The sequence below is a fragment of the Nomascus leucogenys genome, chromosome 12 (assembly GCF_006542625.1).
Source record: "Nomascus leucogenys isolate Asia chromosome 12, Asia_NLE_v1, whole genome shotgun sequence".
NCBI classification, from domain to species: domain Eukaryota; kingdom Metazoa; phylum Chordata; class Mammalia; order Primates; family Hylobatidae; genus Nomascus; species Nomascus leucogenys.
Window position 1 is genome coordinate 105641204 of NC_044392.1, and position 22894 is coordinate 105664097.

Here is a 22894-nt window from a genome sequence, read left to right on the forward strand (position 1 = left end):
TGAAGTGTTCAGAGCTTCCTGTCTCCTGTGACAACACACTGATCGCTCAGGGAAGAATGCCCTTCGCTACTGAGACCAGACCTTTCCTTTGTGACTTATTTGGATTGATAGAACCCCTTTTTGTAGGGCCTGCCCCATGCAAGTCTTCCCTTCCCCAGGCTCAGCATCTCAGCTCCTGAACCCTCCCTCCAGAAATGGTTTCTAGAAAGTTCTCCCATTACTACTTACCTGTTAACTGCATCCTAGCTTCTCAATGTTCCAAAATATGATGCTCAGATGGCAGGACTGCTCCAGCTGGCACAGATTAGTGTGAAAATGTCCCTTCCTGTACTAGGGCTTGATGTCCTAGGAAAATGGTACAGGATTTTTAAAAATACTCACTTCTCACTTTTTTTGCTTCTCATGACCAAGCAACCACTAAATACTTAGTTTTAAAAATTTATATTACCAATACCTTCTCTGTATCCAGCAATATTTTTGGCTTAATGGTAGAACTTTACATATATCCCTGTTATATATTTTTTTCCCCATACACCAGTTAGGTTAAGGGACATCTTTAGCTTTTAAAAAAGTACAGTTTGAAATATAAGTAAAAGCAGTTAAGTCTTTTCTAAGTACAAAGTGAATTGGTTCCAATTGCTACAGAATTTACAAATATATATTCACCTGAGGCCAGAAAAACCTCCTTTGGCCTAGGCCTCTCCTTTGTCAAGCTCTCTCCATCACAAGTGTGCACAGACACACACACACACACACACACACACACACACACACACACACACACACAGAATTTAACAGCAGTGATGTGTGTTGTAACATGCAACTTTGTAAGTTACATCTCTCCCCCCAATACTACCTTCTCAGTCACAGAGTAGAGATCTTACTTCACAAGGAGGGAGACTCAGAGAGGTGAAGTGACCTGCGCGAGATCGTCTATTACAGTGCCAGAGCTGGAGCTAAAGGAACTTCGGTCTCTGAACTTCAGTGTCTTTCCAGTAGCATATTTGCAGCAGAAGAGTCTAGAATGTTGTGAGCTGCAACTCTCACTAGAACCAAATGACCTTATTGGGAGATGTGAGTCCAGCCTTAGAAACAAGCTCTTCACCTCCATGAATGGCAAGTGTCTGCCCTCTTCAGGCCAAATCGAGAATGACATCGATCACTGAGCAAATCCTCAGAACCCAAGTCAGACCTTGGATTATTGCTTTTCAGTAAGTTCTGGTCCTGGCTCTGTCTCTAACTCTTGCTGTGGGACCCTCAGGGAAGCTACCCACCCCCTTCATCCCACCTGAATGAGATGACTTCTGAAGTCCTCAGCAGCCCTGATTCTAAGCCTCATAAGGGAGAGTAGGTGTTAATGGCACCCTATGGCAATGGTAGGCACCTGATGCAGATCTGCTGTGAGCCATGTGCTGGCATCACAGGGATGGTTTATTAATTTCATTTATTATCTGGACAGCCCCTTCTTATAACTTACTTACATCCTTGCCTCTTCTGAGGCTCTAAGATCCCCAAGGTGGCTCCTGTATCAAGAAACCCTTTGGCCTTCCCTCCCAGTTAAGCAAGATCTCTCTTCAACTCAGGGATGCTGAGAGATTGAAAGTGAACTACACACAGGAGCAGCCAAGACAGGAGTTCTTTCTATAGCACCATGCTTGGCTGATGTTCTTTACACGGAGTGGGCAGGATTTTTAAAACAGCATTTGTGCCTTTTAGCCTGGGCTCCTCCTAAAAGCAGACTCTGGGACAAGGATTTGTGTGCAAGTAGCTGGTTTGAAAGGTGATTCCAGGAAGCACTGAGGTGACATGGAGAAGCGAGGCTGAGACGAAGGGAACGCAAAGAACAGCCACCAACGTGCACTGCCAGGGCCTCTGCCAAGCTGTGAGGAACAGGCTGCAGAGTTGTCCCCTGGGGCTGAGGAAGCTGTGAGAGACAGCCACTCACTCCCACCCTTTGTAGGTAAAGGGCCACCCCCAGGCTCTTAGCTACTTGGACCCAGAGCCAGCTTGAGGAATATGGATGGGTGAGGCACCCATGGCCTCTGCTGCATTGTTTTTAATCCATTCTCAAAAACAAAATGGTCCTATCGCAGAAACTCTGAAAAATACATGAAAGAGTAAAGAAAAACGTAAACATTTTACAATTACTCTATCCAAAGATAAATACTGTTAAAATGTATGTTCTTACACAAATTTTTCCATGCATATATGTGCAGATTTATATAAATTAAGATTGTATTATACATAGAAAATAAATTTCTGGACAGTTACATAACCTGCCCTTTTCAAAGTATATCTAGGAAATCTATGTTATTATGCTGTCTTCTATAACATGATTTTCATGGCTTTACTATTATAGTCTCTAATATGGATGGCTCATAATTTTTACTGGACATTTCAGTGGTTTGCAAAGTTTGACTATTACAATATATGTTGAAATGAGCATCCTTGGATATAAATCTTTTTTGTACATCACTGATTATTGTCTTAGTATCAATTCCTAAGAGCTACTGGGTTAAAGATCAATTATTCATTCAATAAGGATATGTTGAACATCTAATTTTGGGCCAGGTGCTTTTTTTTTTTTTTTTTTTTGGAAACAGTCTTGCTCTTGCCACCCAGGCTGGAGTGCAGTGGTGCAATCTCAACTCACTTCAATCTCCACCTCCCAGGTTCAAGTGATTCTCCTGCCTCAGCCTCCTGAGTAGCTGGGATTACAGGCATCTGCCACCATGCCCAGATAATTTTTTGTATTTTTAGTAGAGATGGGGTTTCACCATGTTGGCCAGGTTGGTCTCGAACTCCTGACCTTGTGATTTGCCCCCCTTGGCCTCCCAAAGTGCTGGGATTACAGACGTGAGCCACCACACCCAGCCGGGCCAGGTATTATTGTAAGCGTTTGGGGCAGATCAGTAAACAATATCCCTATCATCGTGAAGTATATTGACGTGGTAAAGGCAGGCGGGAGGGAGGAGGCAATAGGTATAGTATGGTGATAGCGATGAAGGCTACGAAGAAAAGCATTTATCATGGACACCTGTAAGCATACAGAGCCCTCCAGAACTGTGCCAACAGCAGAATGAGAGAACCTGTGGCCCACATCCTCACTGACGCTACGTAGTTTTGAAACTTGCAACTTCAAGATGCAGAAATTGAATTTTGCATTTACTTCATTACCAGTAGCACTGAGCATGTTTCATGTTCCTATGACTTGATATGTTTAGGTTGTCAGTTCAGATTCTTTATCCACTTTCTTGTCTGATTTAGTATATTTATCCTTTGTCTGTTACATGGGTAGCTCAACTTTTCTCCATTTGTCACTAGCTTTTATTTTGATTTGGATGTTTACCAGGATATAGAGCTTTTTAATTTCTATGTAGTCAACCTGTAATTTTTTCTTCTATAGTTTCTAGTTTTGCTTTCATGCTTAAAGGAATATCCCCTAAGATAATAGGTCACCCATATTTTTTCTAGTTTTAAAAATTCTGTTTTATTTTCTCATCAATTCATATAGAATTTGTTTCCCAGCTGGAAGACCAATTAAATATTTTTCCCAGACAGTTATCCTAGCATGATTTTTTGGATCATAATTGGGAAGGACAGGATCTAGCAAGCTGGGGAGATCATGTCACTGGGTGACCCCCGGAGCAGTGGTGAGGCTTGGGTGTCAGAGCCGTCCCATCCACAAGTGGTGCCAGAAGGCACCAACAAGACCCAGAAGCTCCCCAGGAACTCACCTCCGACTGCCAGTGAGGGTCCTGCCTGTGACAAAGAAATGTGCCATCGGGGGAAGATAAGCGTCCACTGCAGCGCAGAGGAAACACGAGAGCTGCAGGCAGGGGCTCAGTGAGCCAAGGAAGAAGTCAGTGGCAGTGGCCGCCTGGCCAAGGTCCCTGGAGCTCCCAGGAAGCTGCCCTCCAAAGCAGTCCGCTCCTCGGTGCCACGGTGCAGAGGCAAGGTGTCTGCTGCCAGAAGCTGATGGCTGTATTGACTGGATGACAAACGGGGACCACATGAGCCTCCTGTTGGCAAAAGAGAACATGTGTGATGAGGCTGTATAATGGGCAGCAGAAGGCCTTGGCTAGGGCTCTAACGTTACCCCTAATTGCTGTGTGTTCTTGGCCAAGCTGTAGTACCTCTCTGGGTCCAGTTATCAAATTACATGTTGTTTAAAAAATTGTACTAGGTTTAGCAGCATTCATTGGGAAGAATACTATATAAGGATCCACTCTAGATGTCATGGTTTGCAGTACAAGCTGCAATTGTACAGATAAAGTTTGGGAGCGTGTGCAGTATACTAGCTTGATGCAGAGGAGTGAGTGTGGGGGCAGGGGGAAATATTGGAGGAAAAGCAGGGATAGTGGAAGGGAGGGAGGGAGGGAGGAAATTGAAAATAAATTGAGAAGAAATGGAACCAAGACTTTTTGTGAGTTGAATGCCTGACAATCATTCTAACCCGCACAAAGGTGAGTGGGAGGGTCAGGGCCAGTCGTGCTGGTACGTGGCGACCTTTTATTTCCCTGACTGGTTCAGGAGGGATAGTTCTGTTAGCCTTCAGAATTCAAACCACCCTTGCCCACAATTAATCAGTCACAGCTATTTGCTGCCCTCTGCTGGCCAAGATAAACAATGGCTGCATTGCAAAAGAGTTTTATCCTGAATGAAATAGATTCATTCACCCAACAACTGTCTATAGAGCCCCTATGAAGTACCAGGTACTGTTCTAACACAGACCAGTAACCAACATAGACAAAAACTCCTGCCTTCATGAGGCTTAACAACAATTAAAATATCTAGCATGTAACATCCTTGCTATGGATGTGCCAGGTAGGATTTTAATCACTTGATATTTATCAACTTCTTTAATCCTTAAATGAATCCTATGAGGTAGGAGCAATTATTGGCACAGAGAGGTTGGGTGATTTCCCTAAGGTCACACAGCTAGGAAGTAACAGCCTGGTTCAACTCGGCCAATTTAGCTCCTGCTGCACCTGTCACCAGGGAGTTCTGATAGATGCATTGCCCTTCCTGCCCCAAATTTTCTATAGACGGAGCCATTATTAGATGGAAAAGCGGAAACACTGGTCGTCTGGCTCAGCCACTGTGTGACTGTGAGCCTGGCCTTACCCCGTGTGGGTGTCAGAGGAGTCGTCCATAAGAAGTGCATGCTGACACGGGCCCTGATGGTTGTCCCCCGTCCTCTTCCTCCCTCCCTGATGCTGGCCCTGGGACAGGAGGGTCAAGGAAGCCAAAGGCCTGAATCTCCGAGCTGCTGCTCCTGGTTCCTGTTGTAAGGTCCTGTGAGCCCTGCTTCTCCAGCTCGGCACTAATGGGGAGGGAGCAACCTGGAAGTTAATGAAGAAATGAGGGACTTCCCTGTTAGGGTGAGTGCTCTGGGACAAAGGGACAACCTACAGCAAGAGGACTTCAGGACAGCGGCAGGGGACAGCTGGCAGCTCCCGAACAGGAGGTACAGAGCTTGCCAGCCTCCAGGGTGAGCCATACAAAAATGCCAGCGACTGCTGCCGGGAGGGAGAGGGTGGAAGACTAGTGCAATAGAGCGGCAAGGGGGTCCTTGGAATTGCTTAGAAGCCCTTGATTGCTATTTGTTAAAATAAAAAAAAAAATTATGCCTAACCTCATACAAAAATTTTAACTTTATAAGGAGAGAAAAACATATTTTAAAGTCTCATTTGAAAATGCCTTCAGAAATGTTGTTTTTAAAAAGCAAATTTCAAAAAGCATTCCCCCCTCATAACAAATGTCCAAGCAACAACAAGAGTAATAGCTGCTCTTTACAAAGCACTGATAATGTGCTGGCACCTCACAGCAGTCCCATGATATAGGTACTTTCATTTATACCAATTACCAATGAGCATGCTGGAGCTCCGAGAGGTTGAGTGACTTGCCCTGTGTCACACAGCCAGCACTCAAGCCTGTGCCCGACTGACTTCATTATCACCACCCTATACTTTGTCTCAAAGGGAGGGAATCTTAAGCTGAGTGAATTGGCTCTAGGCCCCAGGGACTGCCTACTGAAGAATCCCGAAGCAGGGCCAATTTATCCTTGGGTTTGTCTGACCACACAGCAGAGGTTCCAGCTTCATTACTGGGGTACTAGGCATGTGTGTTGGTGCAGTCTGGAAGCAACAGATCTTCTCTGTGTCCCTGAGAGGGAGGGTTAAGCCACCTCTCGCATGATCTGGATTTGCCAGCCTGGAGCAGCCATAACCCCAAGGAACCCCAGAGGGACCTCCTGAAAAGCAGTCATTGAGTTGAAACCCGAGGTGCAGTCCATGACCGGGTGTGGCGGGGTGGGGGGTGTATCACTATTTTCAAAGACTGAGACCCAGGGAAAGAGGCCTGTCACAGGCCACACAGTGAGTGTAGACCAGCATTGTGAGAAGATCCCAGGCCTTACAGTCCAAGCTTAGTCCCACCTGCAGTCCCGCACTGCGCTGAGCCTTCAACTGCCCCAGAGCAAACCAGGCGTCCCCTCCCAGGCCCACCACTGAGGTCACTCCAGCCTGTACCTGCCGAATTAGGGCAAGCGAATCTTGCCCACTTCTGGGGTGGGACTCTGAGCCGGTCTCTCAGCCTTCGGGTGCTGGCTCGGGGGATAAAGGGGACGAGTGCTCACTCCGTCATCTGGCCAGTTTAGTCTGCACCAGTCAGTTACCTGTCACCTAGGTCTCAGAAGCCACATTCAGCATGAAAGGGATTAAAACGAGGAGCCAGCTCTGTGCCTCCGTTTCTTCAGCGGCAGAAATGAGGATTATACCACTTAGCATTGCTGTTGGGAACATATGAATTAGGACAGTGCTTGGCATACAGCAAGTTTTAAAAAGGTATCTATCATTGTCTTTGCCATCATCATCGTTATAGATTCTTGACACCTGTGGAATATATAGAACCCATGACTTTCTTGAATCCCCCAAATGACAAATAAGGAATGCTTATATTGGCTCCTAAATTTCTCCCAATGACACATTTCAGCTATAGAATCCAGTGTTTTCTGTATATATCCTCCTTATGCCACCAGTTAACCAGTAGTTGGCAGTCTCCGAGTCCCTCTATCTTTCCAGCCCTCCGATCCTCACCCTACCCCAAGCTGAGACCTTGGCCCAGAGCCTCGGCCTGGCAGTAGGCATGATTCAGATTTGTTCCTCAGCAAAACTACCAGTTATCACCCCATGGGCTCACTCCATCTGCACTCACTGAAGCCAAGAAAGTTGAATCTGGGAATGCCAGAGGGTCCACTACTGGTTTCTCAAGGTGTGTTTCACAGGATGCTGGTTCTGTTGAGTGATTACAGTCGGTGGTTTGCTGTTGAGCCATCAAATACAGCTGAGGAGCATTGGATTTTTAAGCACATTTCTTTCTGAGGAGATCTCTGTCTTGAACACGCCACCTTTCTGAATCTGAGGCATGGGATGTGCTCTTTCTCAAATGCACATTATCATCCCGCTCCCTTTCCCTGTAGGACAGCTTGTGGGATTTGCTGTCCTGTAGCAAGGCTTTTCAAGCCTTTCCCTGCAGACAGCTCACGTGGGATCATATTGTAAAGTGCAGTTTCTTACTCAGAAGGTCTTGGGGAGGGCCTGAGACGATGCATTTCTAACATGCGCCCTGGAGGTGCTGATGCAGCTGCTCCACACAGCAGACTTGAACAGTGAGGCTTGTGGCAATATTTCTAAGAGATGTGTCTGCCATGTCCCCTACCCAAGGGGCTCCCATGCCATCCCTTTTACAGCCCTAACACCTGCCAAAGTGCTTGGATCATATGAAAAACAGACTTGGCCAAGAGCTGGAGTGGAGGCTCATAAGGGCAGAATTTGTTTTGTTCTCAGGTATATTTCCAGAAACTAGAACTGTGCCTGGAACACAGAGTGGCTCAGTAGTTACCTGGGAAATGAGTACATCACTAGGGTCATTCAGCAAAGAGATGCCCTTTTCCAGGCATTTTCTGGCATTCACTGTTCTGAGTGGTGGTAGATTTGAGTCCAGGACTGCTGCAAACTCACCAGAGGTTTTTAAAACCATCCAAAGCATCTCTTTCTCAAACTCATAAATCTGACTCAGCAACCTATCTATGAGGCCTCCACCTGTAAGGATATGGATGTTTTTACAGACATGCGAGGTTGGATGACTCAGGATATGAGTAAGCCCAGAGCTTCAGCCAGTATGGTCTCAGAGTGACAGATGGAGAGAGAAGGCTTCCTGTGGTGAGACTAAGGAGCACGGGCCTCAGGCTGACCAGTGTCCCCAGAATGAAGGACTTTAAGGTGGGGCCAAGGCATTCCAAGCCAAGTTCATGGGCAACTAACTCAATGAGGTTCATGGATTTGGCCTCAACCTTGTTCTGATGCTCTCACTGCCAATCTAGGCAGGGAGCCAAATTCCTTGCTCTTTAACAGTTTGTCTGTTTGTTTTGGAATGATTCTTAAGTAGAGGATCCTGAAGGGCAAGTCTTCTCATTAGGTTTCCACCTTCAAGGAACTTAAAATCTTGACAACCAAGGTTCCCAATACATGAACTGTGCAGTCAGTGACCAGTGGGAGGTACAAGGACGCTTTTCAGTAACTCCTGATTGGGGCCGATTGAGAGAGCTTCCCAGAAGACTGAAAATGAACCAAGCCTTGAAAGAGTTGGATAAAAGGTGAGGGTAAGGGAAGAGTATGAGTGTGTGGAGATGCAACTTCACAGGCATTATTTGGGTGGCAATGACTAAAGTAGCCTGTTTAGCAGAGAGTCTGGGGGGCAGTGAGTAGAAAAGCAACTTGGAACCGGAGTGTACACAGCATTGAATGTCAGGCCGTGGAGGCTGGACACCTGGGCCCATTCTTTAGAACTAGAGCCTGAGAAGTAGGTGAGACCCACACATTTTGCTTTTAGGTTCAGGCAACCACGGGGAGACAGCCTCCTGAATGAAGCCAAGAGTAGATTGCTGAATTGGTAGAGAATGAGAGGGTCCAGCCAGTAGGTACTGTTGTGCAGCTAGTGCATTGCATAAGAGCACCTGGCCAGGAGAGCAAGTAAGGAGAGAAATACAGTTGTCACTCCTCTCATCAATCTATGCACCCTAGAATGGGCTGCCTTCTCCCAGAGGGACTTCTGACCACAAAGACATCTGCACAGGCTGGAGCTGACCCAGTTGGCTCAAGCCACAGCCAGAGAATGTTTTCTCCTTGTGGCCAAGGCATTTTCTTAGAGCAATGAATACTGTACATTCCCAGAGTGTCCCAAGGAGGGCACTGCTTAGCTTTCAACAGAACGCTAAAGCACTGCATGCACGGTTCTGAGAATGCAGTTAGTACCAGAGCAAGCTAGTTTTCTGCTCCTGCTGGCTGTCAGAACAAGGGAGCAAATGGTTTGTAATAGTACACTTCAATTGAATTCAACTAAATCTTCTTCTGGCAAGGTAGGGGCAGCCCCCCAAGCAGGACATACACCAGAACAGAGCACCTCATCTGCAGCCCTAAAGATCCTAAAGTTTGGACAGCAGCCATCTGAACTGTGGGTTTGGGTGGAGAGCTGCATGCTTCATAAAGTATCCAAATGTTTCCCGACCCACCAGCAAACATCATGTATATGTAGAGAGATGTAGAGGGCTTGTTCAAAGGACTGTTAAGAGACGATGTTTCTCAATAGGGGCACACTGGCATTTAGGGTGCAACTGTCTCACACACTGGAGGATATTTAGCCAGGAGGGTCCCCCAGTCCTTGTGACAACCAAAAAAATCCCTCCTCCATGTTTAAATGCTCCATTGGAAAGGTTGAATCCAAATGAGAACTGAGCAGCCCTTCTCTTTATAGAAAAGACAACAGGCCCGGTGATTTGGCCAGGACCACAAGGCTGGGGAAGAAAAAACAAGAATTAGTACCCAGGTTGCCCACTCCTTACCACTCGTCACCAGCTTCTCCCACCAGTGTGGTCCTTCTTTCTCCCAGCCTTAGTTATTCTCTAGGTTTCTGCATTGAAACCACAGAACATGCTAGAACCAAGTGATGTAGTTCATCTATGGTCAGGCTATGGTAGTTCAGCTAGCACAGGCTTATATAAAGCTGTCCTAGCTCAGGCTACTATAACAAAAATACTACAGACAGAGTGGCTTAAACAACAGACACTTACTTCCTACAGTTCAGGAGGCTGGAAGTCTTAAGACCATGATCAAGATTAATCTAGATATGAACTCCTTATGTTTTCATTTATGGTACCTTTTGATGATTTGTGTACTTGATTTAACAATGTTTTCTTTTTTAATGGGTATGTATGTCTTTTAAAAAAATTCTTTAAATAAATTTCAAGATTATAAAAATATTCTAAATTTTTTCAAAAAGTTTTAAGCCTTTGCCTTCCATATTTAAGATTCTGTTCCATCAAAAATTAATTTTTGTATGTAAGAGAATAAGGAGCTTCTTTAATTTTTTCCTATATGGATAACTAATGCTCTCAGCACCATTTATTGAATAAGCCACTCATGATCTACAACACAATATCCTTTATCGAGCAAATATATATATATATACACACACATATATACACAAACATATATATATACATATATATACACACGTATATATATATGGAGACAGAGAGAGAGAGACAGAGATTTTGGGGGGGCTTCTTAGTCTGTTCCGCTGGCTAATTTGATTATCCTTACCTCAAAACCATACTGTTTTAATTACTTTAGCTTTTTAATAAGGCTTGCAATCTAGAAAAGCACATTCCTTCATCCTGTTTGTCCTCAGAATGTCTTGGCTCTTCTTGGACATTTGGTTTTTATTTAATGCAATAATAACATCTCACTAAAATTATTGAGACTTTTATTTTCTTTGCAGAAAAGTTTTTTTCTACCGTTTTAATTTATTTAATGATTATAAGGCTATTTAGGTTTTCCATTTCTTCTTCAATTGGTTTCGCAAGTTATATTTTTCTGAGCATTTTAAATTGTTTCCAATGTATAGACATAAAGTAGTATAGATTATTCTTACTATCTCTTTTGGCACTTAAAATATTTTTTAAACTTAATTTTAAATTTTTTAAAAATCTTTTTAAAATTTAATTTTGCCTAGCTGTAGGTATGTTCCTTTGTTCATACATATACCTTCACTTTTCTCAATCTTGCTAAAGATTAATCTATTTTTAATAGTCTTTTTAAAGAACTTTTGATTTGGTAGTTCTTCTCTATTTCATCTTTAATTCCTACTAATTTATGCCCCTTACTGTATTATATTCTTTTTTTTTTACTTTTTGTATTGTGTTCCATTGCAAATTCAGTTGATTCAATGACTTCCCCACCATCAATTCAGGATTTGGTTTTCTTAGCTCTGGTAACATTGTTATCAATTCTTCATTTATATTCCATTTTCCAGAAGTTTGTTGCTGGTGTCTTATCTCATATTTTGCCCATCCTTGTGGGTTTATATGATTGTTTAAAATCCCTTTGCTGTAGTTTTAATAAGTTTGGAGAAGGGAGTAAAATTAGCTGTATGTGTTCAATATATTTTCTTTACTTGGAACCTATCATGATTAGTGATCCTTCTTATTTACAATCTTTTTTTCCTGTGCTATATATTCTGTTTAATTTCTTCAACTCTATTTTCTACTTCACTAATTCTTTCCTCTGCTGTTTTAATAACATTTTTCATTTCTAAAAGTTATGTTTAAGTCTTTTTCAAATCTACCATTTCACTTTTTCTAGTCTAGCATTGCATGCTTATTTCTGTGACTTCATATTTTTTGAATGAATTTTATAATAATTATACATTTCAAATATTCTCATTCCAATATTTAAAGTTCTTAGAAGTCTGGCATACCTCATCTCTTCTACCTCTTGCTTATAGCGGTTTGCTTTCTTGTGTGTTTGATTATATTTCATTGATCATATTTTGAGTGCTCATATATTGTTGCTTAATCCATGGAAATCTAAGGACCCAAATTAAGGAAGCTTTTCTCTAGAGAGATTTGTTTTTGTTGAGAGCCAGAGGGTTACCCACCTGTGGAAACTTTAGTCCACTGCTGGGATCCCAGGCTTAATCTCTCCATCTTGTTAGCTGGCTTTTGATTGCAGTTTTAACATCAGCATTTGCCAGCAGGGCAACCCTGCCTTTCACCTATACTTAGCACTTATTGCTGTGCGTTCAGGTCTTTTTGGGGGTGAAGGTGGTAGTGCATAAGTAGTACATAACTTCTTGCAAGCCCAGGAATAAAATTAAAGGTATACTTTGTCAGGTTGTCTCTATTTTATAGCACTAAACATTTCATAATATTTCATTCCTCATAGTACCAGAAGTGCTAATACTTTCAAACTGAATTCTACTAACATGGGCCTCTCCAGGCATTACCATTTCTTTCCCTCATATATATATATGTTTTGGCCTTTCTCTGAGTCCATGGTATCTTTAGTGTGCCAATTTTCCCCATAAGAAAAGCTCTCAATTTTTTAATGTTCTTTGACTTCTGTTTTACTTTCCCCAGACAATAAGCTTATAGCCTTGAGCTGTACATTATGGTCACCACTAGCTCCACGTGGCTATTAAATCAAAATTAATTAAAACGAAGAATTAAAAATTCAGTTATCAGTGAAAAAAATCTCAAAAGAAGAATCAAGGTGATTCAGTTCAGCATTTGATGAATTCCTTTAAGGCCAGTGAACTACTCTTTGAGCTCACTGCCCACCTCAGTCCAATCACCCACAGTGGAGTGGGAAGGGGGCATCTGGTGTAGACCATAGCACACTAGGGGCTGGGTGGCTGGAGTGGGTACACTGCCTTAGAGGTGGGAGGGACACAGCGGTAGGCATTTTTAACATCCTCCATGACTTCATTTGGATTTTAGGACAATCCTTGACATAAACATTATTCCTGTTTTTGGTCTCTTTTAAGAGAGGAAGAAACTGAAAATCTGAGAAATGAAATGAGCTACCCAAAGCTACACAGATACCAAGTAGAAAAGACAGGATTCCTTTCCCAATAAGCTGAGATTATTCCAATTTCAAATGATTTGGGACCAGGCATCCAGAGTTCCAATTTTCCCTGTCCTAACATATAGGACGATGCTTCACAAGCCGATTCCTGCCCCACCCACAGCACAGAGCTATTGTCAGGAACAGTGAGAATGGATGGGAAAGAGTTCTGGAATGCACGAATATTGTATGCATATAAGGGCTGTGGTTCCCACTTTAAAGACTAATAAGAGACCTGTTGACTCAAGACTGAGCAGGCCATCAGGAGCTTTTTGGCCTCAGGATTGTCCCCGGCTGATGATTCATCTTATCTCCCCGGGAGCTGGGTCCGGAAGGCTCTGGAGCTGTCCATCTGCCACACTGGGGAATGCGCTTCTCTTCTGCACTGTATCCACCTCAGAGCCTGAGATGTGCCCCACAGACCCGGATCTGAATCTCTGTCTGCCGCTTCTACCGTTGTGCCCATGATGGGGTAGATTATCCACGTGTCTCATTTCCCTTCTGTGTAACGTGTGGGTAATAAAAAATAGCCCCTGCCTTACAGGTTAGCCATGAGGATCAAATGCAGTAAAGCATGTAAAACATAGGAAACTGCCTGGCATATGAGAGATTCACAGGAAATGGAAGATAATGTTTTTTCCCCCTTCTTTCTCAGAGTGAGGTACAGTTAAAGGGTACTTTCACGTGTATTTCCTCAGTTAATCTCCTGTGCTATCCTGCCAGGTAAGTATTGTTATTCTCATATGGCAGATGAGGATGCTGAGGCAAAGAAGTTGAGCTGACTGGCTTAAGGTCCATGGTTATTAAGTGGCAGAGTGGGGACTTGAAGCAATGTCTTCTCATTGCAGACCCTAAACTCTTGTCACTCTATCTATCCTCCTACCGGCCAGCTGTTAAATATCCTTTTGCTCTCTGACAGTAAAAAACCTTTCAAAGATAAATTGCCACATTGTGTTAATAGCAAAAAAAAAAATCTAGCTATTCAACAATGGAGGATAGTTCAACAATGGCACAGACATAAAATACAGTATTAGGCAGCAACTAAAAATTATACACAAAAGGATCTATTTAAGACAATGAAGATTATTCACAATATAGTAATTAAAAAGAGCTGACTAAAAACATAGTTATGTATAATTTTCTTATTTTCATAAATGGAAAGATACATTAATCAATACCAACATATTAATAATTACTTAAATAGTAGGAATGAGGATTATTTTGATCATTTTCTTTATGCTAATCTATTTTCTAACTTTAAGAGCTTTTAAATTTAAAAGCAGAAAACATTGGAATATACACATTCAAATGTATAACTTACTGAAACCAACTTAAAGTATATTTAGTTCTTTTAAGGGAATTTCCTCTTGACAGGGTCCAAAGCACATTGTTTTATAATGGGATCCATATTTGCTCTGAGGAACTGACCTCGTGTTGCAGGACATTAAGCATCTCTGGTCCTGGAAACTTCATACCAGTAGCCTCTATACTCACCCACATACACACACTCACACACACACTGTGACAAACACACGTACACACGTTTCCAGGTGCCCCTTGGGTGGGGAAGTGGGAAGCACCGAGCTGCCTACACTGAAATGTCTGCCACCATTGAACAGTGAGCAGCGGGCACACAGATTTGCAAGGGACACGTTTCTGGAATGGAATTTGGATTGCTTTGCCTCCAATGACAGTACACTTTCCCAGCTGTTGCTCTGTGAGGTCCCAGACCTGAAGGACACTGGTCTGGTGTCATCTCTCGCCCAGAGATGCTGTCTTTATCCTCCAAACTTCCCTTAGGAACGCTCAAGCTGCAGAGGTCACACACACTGGGAAAGTCTGAGGACATTATCCCCCAGGCCCACTGAGGGCTCCCTTAGGCCCCCCTCGCAGTACCCTCTGCCCACCCAGCCTCAGCATCTCCCCAGGAGCACTCACTGCTAACTCCCCTCCTGGCCGTTGAGTCCGGCTGCCTTGCACTGTCATTTATTTCTTGATGAATGGCTCTAAGTGTCTTTTAATAAACTACTCCAGGGTGTGTATGTTATGGATGTATCTACATCTTAAACATAGAGCATTGCTATGGGAGTTACTGTTAGTTGTTTTGGCTGTGATTCTTCCTAGTCCTAACTCCCCACCAAGAAATTCTGGAATTTCAGAGCCATGTACTTGGTTTTTCATATTAAAACTTTGATTGCAGTGACCAATGTTAAGTTTTAGGTCCTTATTCTGAAAGAGAAAAGTGACTGTGTATCACCATCTTTTTCTTTTCTCTCATCTCTCATACCCTTACACCAATCCCGTGTCCGTTCCTTTTTGGAGCCCGGGGCGTTCCTTTTTCCTCCTTTCTCCTGATGTGTCTCTGTCCACTCATCTGGTGTTAGGTGTACAGTACTGACATGTTTTCCCTGGATGCAGCCCCAGAACCCAGTCCTGTCTTTCCACCCCTTCCAGTCCTTTCTAGCAGTTCAGGCATGTTCTGGCTCCCTTAATGTGAGGCCAAAATCACTAACACCCCTCACCTTCCAAGAAATACATCTTTTGTGTGTTTCCCATTTATACGTGGTAGGTAGTTTCTTAGTAAACCTTGAGCAGAGTTCAGAGGGAAAATCAAGATGCCTTTTTCATTTGGGTTTTGGACTTCCTGGAAAGCCAAGGACCTTCTAACAGTGATTTCTGCCTTTGTTTCATAGTTTGGAATTTTCAAAGTTGCTACTCAAAACCATTTCTTTCTTTCTGGATTCTTTTTCTACAATGAGGTGCACCTTGGTTATGTCTTTGTGGCATATAAAACTAGACTTTCCATTAAGAGTGACTGAACTGAATGAGAATTTAGCAAATTGTGTCTATTTTTATAAATCTGTTTTAAAACAATTAAGTAGCATAAAAACCAGTAGTACTAAACAATGCAAAAGGGCTATGCAAAGTATAAGCACTCAGGTTAGATGTCTTTTTCCAAAATCTTGCATGTTACCTCTCACAAGGGCAGTATACTATTAGGTAAACTAATTATGCTGCTTCAACAGATCAAAGAAAGCAAAACTCCCCGGGGCTCCTGACTTTCCTCCAACTTTTCTGTCAATGAATTGGAAAAGAGAGAATAGACATAAATAAAGGGTAGATCAGACATCTAACCTTATTAAACATGCTGGACTGGATAAATCAGAGCTGAAGAGAATGGGACCATGTAGATACATCAGCTATGCACAGGCAGTGACTGCCTGACTCCACAGATCAGGACAGGTAACAAAGAACCAGAGACAGGAGGGTGCAATCCTTGCGATCCCAAATTTTATTTTACTGAGACAGGGGTCTTGCTTTTTTGCCCAGGTTGTAGTGCAGAGGCACGATCATGGCTACCTGCATCCTTGGCCTCCCAGGTTCAAGCCATCCTCCCACCTCAGCTTCCTGAGTAGCTGGGGCTACAGGCATGCGCCACCACACCTGGCTACTTTTTTTTTTTATTTTTAGTAGAGATGAGGGCTCCCTATGTTTCCCTGGCTGGTCTTGATCAAACTCCTGGGCTCAAGAGATCCTTCTGCCTCAGCATCCCAAAGTGCTGGGATTATAGGTGCAAGCCATCGCACCAGCCTGCAATCCTGAATTTTAAAATACAGAAGGCGAACTTACAAACTTGACAGCAAAAGCAGGCAAGGAGCTAGGAGGGACCCTGGACACCCATAGTCCCAATAGAGCTGGGCTTAGGGATCACGTGATATCGCACCTACAAAGGAGAAATACCCTCCAAGTTTTCACTGATTGTAGAGCTCAACATGAGTCATCAGTGGGATGCAGCTGCTCAGAGCAAATGTGATATTCAGCTGCGTTAACGGAACTATTATGTTTCCAAAAGAGCACAATGACCTCCCTGGACTTTGCATAACTAGCTAAGTCTAGAATACTGAGTCATCTCCACCGATAATGGTAGTGATGATTCTCTGAACCATTTTGTATAAAGAAGAGTTTCATGTGACATTTCTCCTGGGCAACAGGGTCTGCACTTAGATTTTGCTTTTTTTTTTTTTTAATCACAAACGTTGCAGGGTCCCAAGAGACAGAAGCCGTGCATTTTATTCTTAATCAAACACTACACATCAAGGAATGTTCAGTTTTCTCCCTACTGCTTCTCTCCTGTGCCTCAAGGTGGGACTCTTCAACGGTCTGGATAGTTCTGGGCCCTTGAGCCAGTGTGGCTTGCTGGGTGTGGGCCCTGTGATAGAGGTAGGGCATGTCTTCTGAAGAAACCTCTGTGAGCTCCGCCAATCAGCCAAGTCAAGGAGGAAAATTGCCCCCCACCCCCGCCCCCGGCACCCTAGTTTTCAGTTCAATTTAAGGCAGATTTTCTAACAATCAGGGCTGTTTAAAAACAAAATGAGCTGCTCTGGGAAGGAGCAAGTTCTTCATTTTTGGCAGTGCCCAAGCAGCATGTGGGTGACCCACTGAATACTGCAGTGGATTAAGGAAAGGCTTGGCGGGGATGATGCTGGGCGCGTCTCCAAACCCAACTCTGTGCTCCTATGCTTAGACCACCCTGGTCTCTTCTGATAAGACTTCCCAAATACCTTGCTTCTCCTCATTTGGAGTTAGTAGCCCCCTACAAACTACAATTATAGGATTCTGAATCCATTTTAAAATAAGATGGATTATTTATCCTCTTCTCTCTCTCCATCACCACCAGTACAGCCTCCAATCACTCAGCTCTGACCACTTGAATCCATAAGAAGAGAAGGACTGTATAATTTTCTCTTTCTAGCTTTCCTGGTCCATTAGAAGGGCACCGCAGTGCTCCCTCTTTAATCCCTTTAGCTTTTTGGCAAAGCAGCAGGAAAAAAAACACCTTATGAGGAATGTGAACAGATCACAAGGGGAGCCAACCTGTGATTGTTCTTCCTCACTCATCTGCTTGCCAGTCAGTTCAGTCCAAATGCTTTTGAAGCAAGCGCATGAATTGTTGCTACTTTAGGGCAATTACAGGATTTACAGATTAAACATATCCCCACTGGTTTCCCTAGCAACCGCCTTTGAATCACAGGATGAGATAAAACTATTGTTCTAGTTAATAGAGTCTGATGTTAAGAGAAGTCCAGCCATGTAATTCACAGAGGTATGCACCCTGGTGGGAGCAGAAAGAATGCTAGGCAGGGAGGCAGCAGACCCACGTGCAGGTTCCAGTCCACTGGGGTCAGATCCAGAACAGGAACATATCTCGAGACGCTGGTGACAGTGCCCCCAGCAAAAAAAAAGGGTTCAGAGCACTGCCAGGGGAAGAAAGATGCAAGTGTTTCTAAATGAAAACATTAGGCACAGAACAATCGAAGGCAAGGGGTCTACTTGGACAAAGCTAAGACACAGTGAGGTCAGGTGCAGAACCTACTCTTCCAGCTGCCAGACCAGGCGATCAAGCCACCTTGGGCAATGCACATTATTATGTGGCCAGACCTGGGTGGGGTCTGAGAAGGTCAGCTGGCAAGAGAGGCATATGATTTTTGGCTTTTTACCTGCATAATAAGATGCTTAGGTTACATTTCAAGGCCCATTCCAACTCTTCTGGGTAGTAGAGCTTCTCTGATTCTGAACCAATTGAGAAATAGCCATATTTCAGCAAATACAGATGAATATAGCACCTTTATTGGTTGTTGAGTAGAAGCCCTTAAAGTGGACCTGCAACCAGATGACCTTCAAAATGATACAACCCCAGCTGGGTCTGGACCTGCACATGAGGAGAATTGAGTCTGTGTTGCAGAAACATGGAGGTCAGATGCATGCCTCAAATCAATGAATTCTGGAGAGCAAGAAGAGAGACATCAACCTCCAGATCCCGGGCTGGGATTCAACTGTTCTTCCCACAGGAAAGCAGAAGCAGTGAAAAAAGTGTCTCGCCCTGTGCACAGTCAGCCTAAACGAGAGAGCCCGCCGTTTAGGACCCTTCTCCAACCTCCCTAAGAAGAGAAGTCCTTCTTTCCCTTGGGAAGAAGCAGAAGAGGAAGGGGCAGGAAATAACTTCCCAATCCCCCAGAGGACAGAAAGTCCTGTTACAGGCTGGGAAGAATGGAGGAGGAGAGATGTTTCCTGTAACGCAGGGAGGAGGGTGTTGAATGGGATACCAGAGGCAGTAGCTGGCCCATGGTACACTCCTTTCTTGCCCTTGCTTCCCAGAAAACACAAGCCTAACCACCTACACTTCTGTGTGCAGAGTCTGCAGCTCCAGCAGCCACAACGAAGGCATTTACTGCCACCTACACACATATAGTTCAAAGTCCCTTGGAAAATTAAAATCAACAGTAAGATATTTGATTTCTCTCCCGTAACAGCTAAGTGGAATGAATATATTAAGTTATTGAATTTTTAAGGGCATTTTTTTGTCTCCCAGTATTTCTCGCTGTAACTATGAAGTTTTATCATTTTCCTTGTTAAAGGAAGAGAAAGTGTTTATAAGCATGTATTTTGCAAAGCCCCTGGCAGCCAGTCTTTCTGAACTTTCACCATTGGGAGATTCACCCCCAATTCATGAAGTTTCTAGATTTCTTGTGCAATGTCTCAGAGTTCCCCATTTAGTAAGCAGCATCTTAATGATACCAAGCCCTGTCTTGTATCATATTCTGGACAGTGAACATAGACATATTTAAGGGTCAGAGAGGGAAGACAGCACTCAGGAACATACTAGAGTGAGTGGTTGAATTGGATTCACCCCTGCAACCCTTCTGTCTTTGTGATGCTTCATGTGATCGTAGCGGGACTGAGCTTCAGGTTCTTTCTTTCCAGACATTCCCGTTCCCCTCTACAAGATAACTAAAAGTTCATGGAGTAAGAAGACACCAATAAAGCCTTTCTGGGGTGGCCTTTCTTCAAAGAGCAAAGGAAAACTATTTCTCTTCTGATAGATTGCTGATGCCTATAATAATAATAATAATAATAATAATAATAATAGCAAATATGATGAACAGTGATTGGCTCCTGACTCTCTGCCAGGCATGGTGCTAGGTGCTTTGTATTATTTCATTTCTTCTTCACAACAACCCATAAGGCATTGATTATTATCACCCCTATGTTACTGTTAACTGAAGAATCACAAGGTTCAGAAATTTGGAGAGGAGCGCTTTACTTCTTACAAAGGGTTACAGCCTGCAGGGTGGCCATCCTGATAGGCTGGGAAGCATAGCCTCCAACAGACACCAAAAGCAGGCACTTCAAGGGAGAGGGGGGTAAAGCAGGAATTTATGCTGAACTGTTTGGCCACGTTTACGTTTACATATTCAGCAGGTTACAGGGGGCAATAAATATTTAGGAAGTGGGGGATGCTTGCATACATAGTAAGCAAACATGCATGTTGCACGTGTCCCATGTTCACTGTGGGCTGGAGACTTATCAGTGCTTGTTTAACTGCTGGAGTGAAAGAAAAAACCTTGAGGCAGTTACAATACAGTTTATTCCTTAAGAGTAAGGGTGTGTGACTTCATTCTTACCTGGCATGGCCTTGGGTCCTGTTTATAATATGGTATATTATTGCCACAAAGAGTCCATTCCGTCAGCCCTATGATCTCTGTTTTGACGTTACGGAAGAGAAAAATGAGGCTTGGAGACTCAAGTAACTCTGTGTGCAGTCTCACAACTGCAAAGTGGGGAGACTTTTGCCAGTTTAGACAATTCAATTTTAAATTCCAAATTTAAAACCTTTGCCTCCCACCTACCCATTCCCCCTCTTCCTCAAAGTTGAAGATTTATTATATTTAAAGGAACTCTACTATGTGTTTGCATATTCCTTGAGGGTTTGAGTTTAGGGGTCATTCACACCTGATTTATTCTTTGCTCTCTGTCCTTAGGAAGAAATGAGAGTTTGGGGTGTTATAGAACAGTTGGGAGAAGGTAGAATTTTGGAACCTGTGAACACTCTGGGAAGGAGAGACAATAGGCTGCTTCTCTGCACCCCTCCCCAGGCCAGCTCCAGACATATTAGAGTAGCAGAAAGGAGCTACACTAGAGTTTGTTTTTAATCTTATCAACATAGAGTTGCGTATCTGATCAAGTATTCCTCTTTGAATTGACAACCCAGTTACTTTTCAACTCTATTGAGTATACAAGCCCTGGGAGTGTGTGTTTTAGATACAAGGCTCAGCTTTCAGCTTTATTCTGCCTGCCTTTTTTTCTTTCATTTTTCACCCTACCAGATCTTTTTCCTGACTATATCTCTTTGCAGTTCACCAAAACATCCTTTTTGGAAGAAGACATTTAAAAAAATAATAAAAATAAATTTAAAGATGATTCAATGATACGAGCTGGGAATCCCCCTAAGTGCCTTGCTCTATCCTATCCCCCAGTGCCTGTGCTGGGCTTTCACAGAATTTGGGAGAGAAAGTGGAGATAAGTGGGGCAGTTCTATCTTAAGATGAATTAGATACACATTCTCAACAAGGATGGCAGTGCTGCTCGGGAGGTGTTGGAAAATTTGTTGAATGTGGAGGAATTGATTGTCACAATAATTGGGGGAGGAGGAGCTATTGAGATTTAGTGGGCAAGGGAGAAATCTGCAAATGTCCCACAATGAAGGAGACTGTCCTAAACAAATTTCAAACACTCCACTAGAAATTTATGTAGGTAAAAATTTTTATAGTTACCTGAGCCTTGGTCCTAAACTCCATGTTATGTATTTTTTTAAAAGGATATTTTGCATGGTTTTAAAATATACTGAATTTTCCAGGAATGCAACTCCCATGTAAATCGAGGGAAGATCGTGCTTTGTTTGTTTCGGAACTTTATCAAGAATTGTTCAGCACTTCGAAATATTCCTTCATCAATGACAACGCAGCTTCTGGTATTTGAGTCAACAAGGCAGCACACGTTTATCAGCTTTGCATTCGCAGTTGTCACCGTCACATTGATTGTACTTGTATACACACACAAATACGCTCACTTAGCCTTTATCTCAAAATGTTAAATATAAGGAAAAAGTGTCAACAATAAATATTCTTTGAGTAGTGTCTTACTTCTCTTACATTCATATTAACTCAATGTACGTAGAAGAAAACATCTGCCAACTTTATCATTGTCTCTAGTGTAGTCATGCCTGAACATTTCCAGGTTGAAAAACATATTATTTTGTTACAAATTACTTTTTATTTATTTATCCTCCATGTAACGGGATACCGTATTGCTTTCTAAAAATTTAGATTACCTATTTTTCAGGATAGAAAAAGGAATATTGCAAATATATGTATTTAAAATGATAGTGTTGCATCTGATAGGTTGAGAACCACTAGCTAAGCCTTCCAAGGTGCGTGTTCCCAGCACATGTAATGGCCTTCTTCAACTGTATGATTCCCAGCTTAATACAGTCATTTGAGAAGTACTAAGGCAGTGCAGAATCGCAGGGCCAAGATCAGAAAGAAAATCTCCAATAAATTTGGACCATAGTGGAAGTAAGCTAAAAATGTTTACAAAGGTAAATGTAAAATACCCATATGCTTGGAAGTTTTAAAACTACTTGCAAATTTCAAAAACCCCTCACAATATTTTAAAATAGTTGAAACTAATTGAATGTAAACATTGATAATATCAAAACTTGTGGGATATAGCTAAACTATACTTAGAATATCATGTAATAAAAGAAATGCATGTAATACTGAAATGCACATAATAAAAAGGTTGAACTCAATAGTTTAAATATACCACCCAAGATTTTAGAAGGACAGGCAAATTAAATAAAAAAGACAGGAGAAGGAGGTAAAAAATTAAAACAGAAAAAAATTAATGAAATATAATACAGATGACAATAAAGAGAACCAGTAGGCCAAAAGTTTGTTCATTAAAAAGTACAATAAGATTGATAAACTGGCAAGACTGATCAAGAAAAAGAAACGAGATCAGAAGCAGGAGCAAGCGAGCAAATTACCCATCATCAAAAATGAAAGGTTCGGGCACAGCGGCTCACA

General features: G+C 42.8%; 1 protein-coding gene across 2 annotated transcripts in view; it reads left to right on the forward strand.

Moving 5' to 3' along the window:
- WLS (Wnt ligand secretion mediator) overlaps positions 1 to 21957 on the forward strand; it is a 130768-nt gene extending 108811 nt beyond the window's left edge. For both annotated transcript variants that reach the window (XM_030823162.1, XM_030823160.1), the window contains exon 12: positions 21664 to 21957. In XM_030823162.1, the coding sequence (XP_030679022.1) occupies positions 21664 to 21785 (122 nt within the window). In that variant the 3' untranslated portion in view covers positions 21786 to 21957. The remainder of the gene's footprint in view (positions 1 to 21663) is intronic.
- The last annotated feature ends 937 nt before the right edge of the window (positions 21958 to 22894 follow it).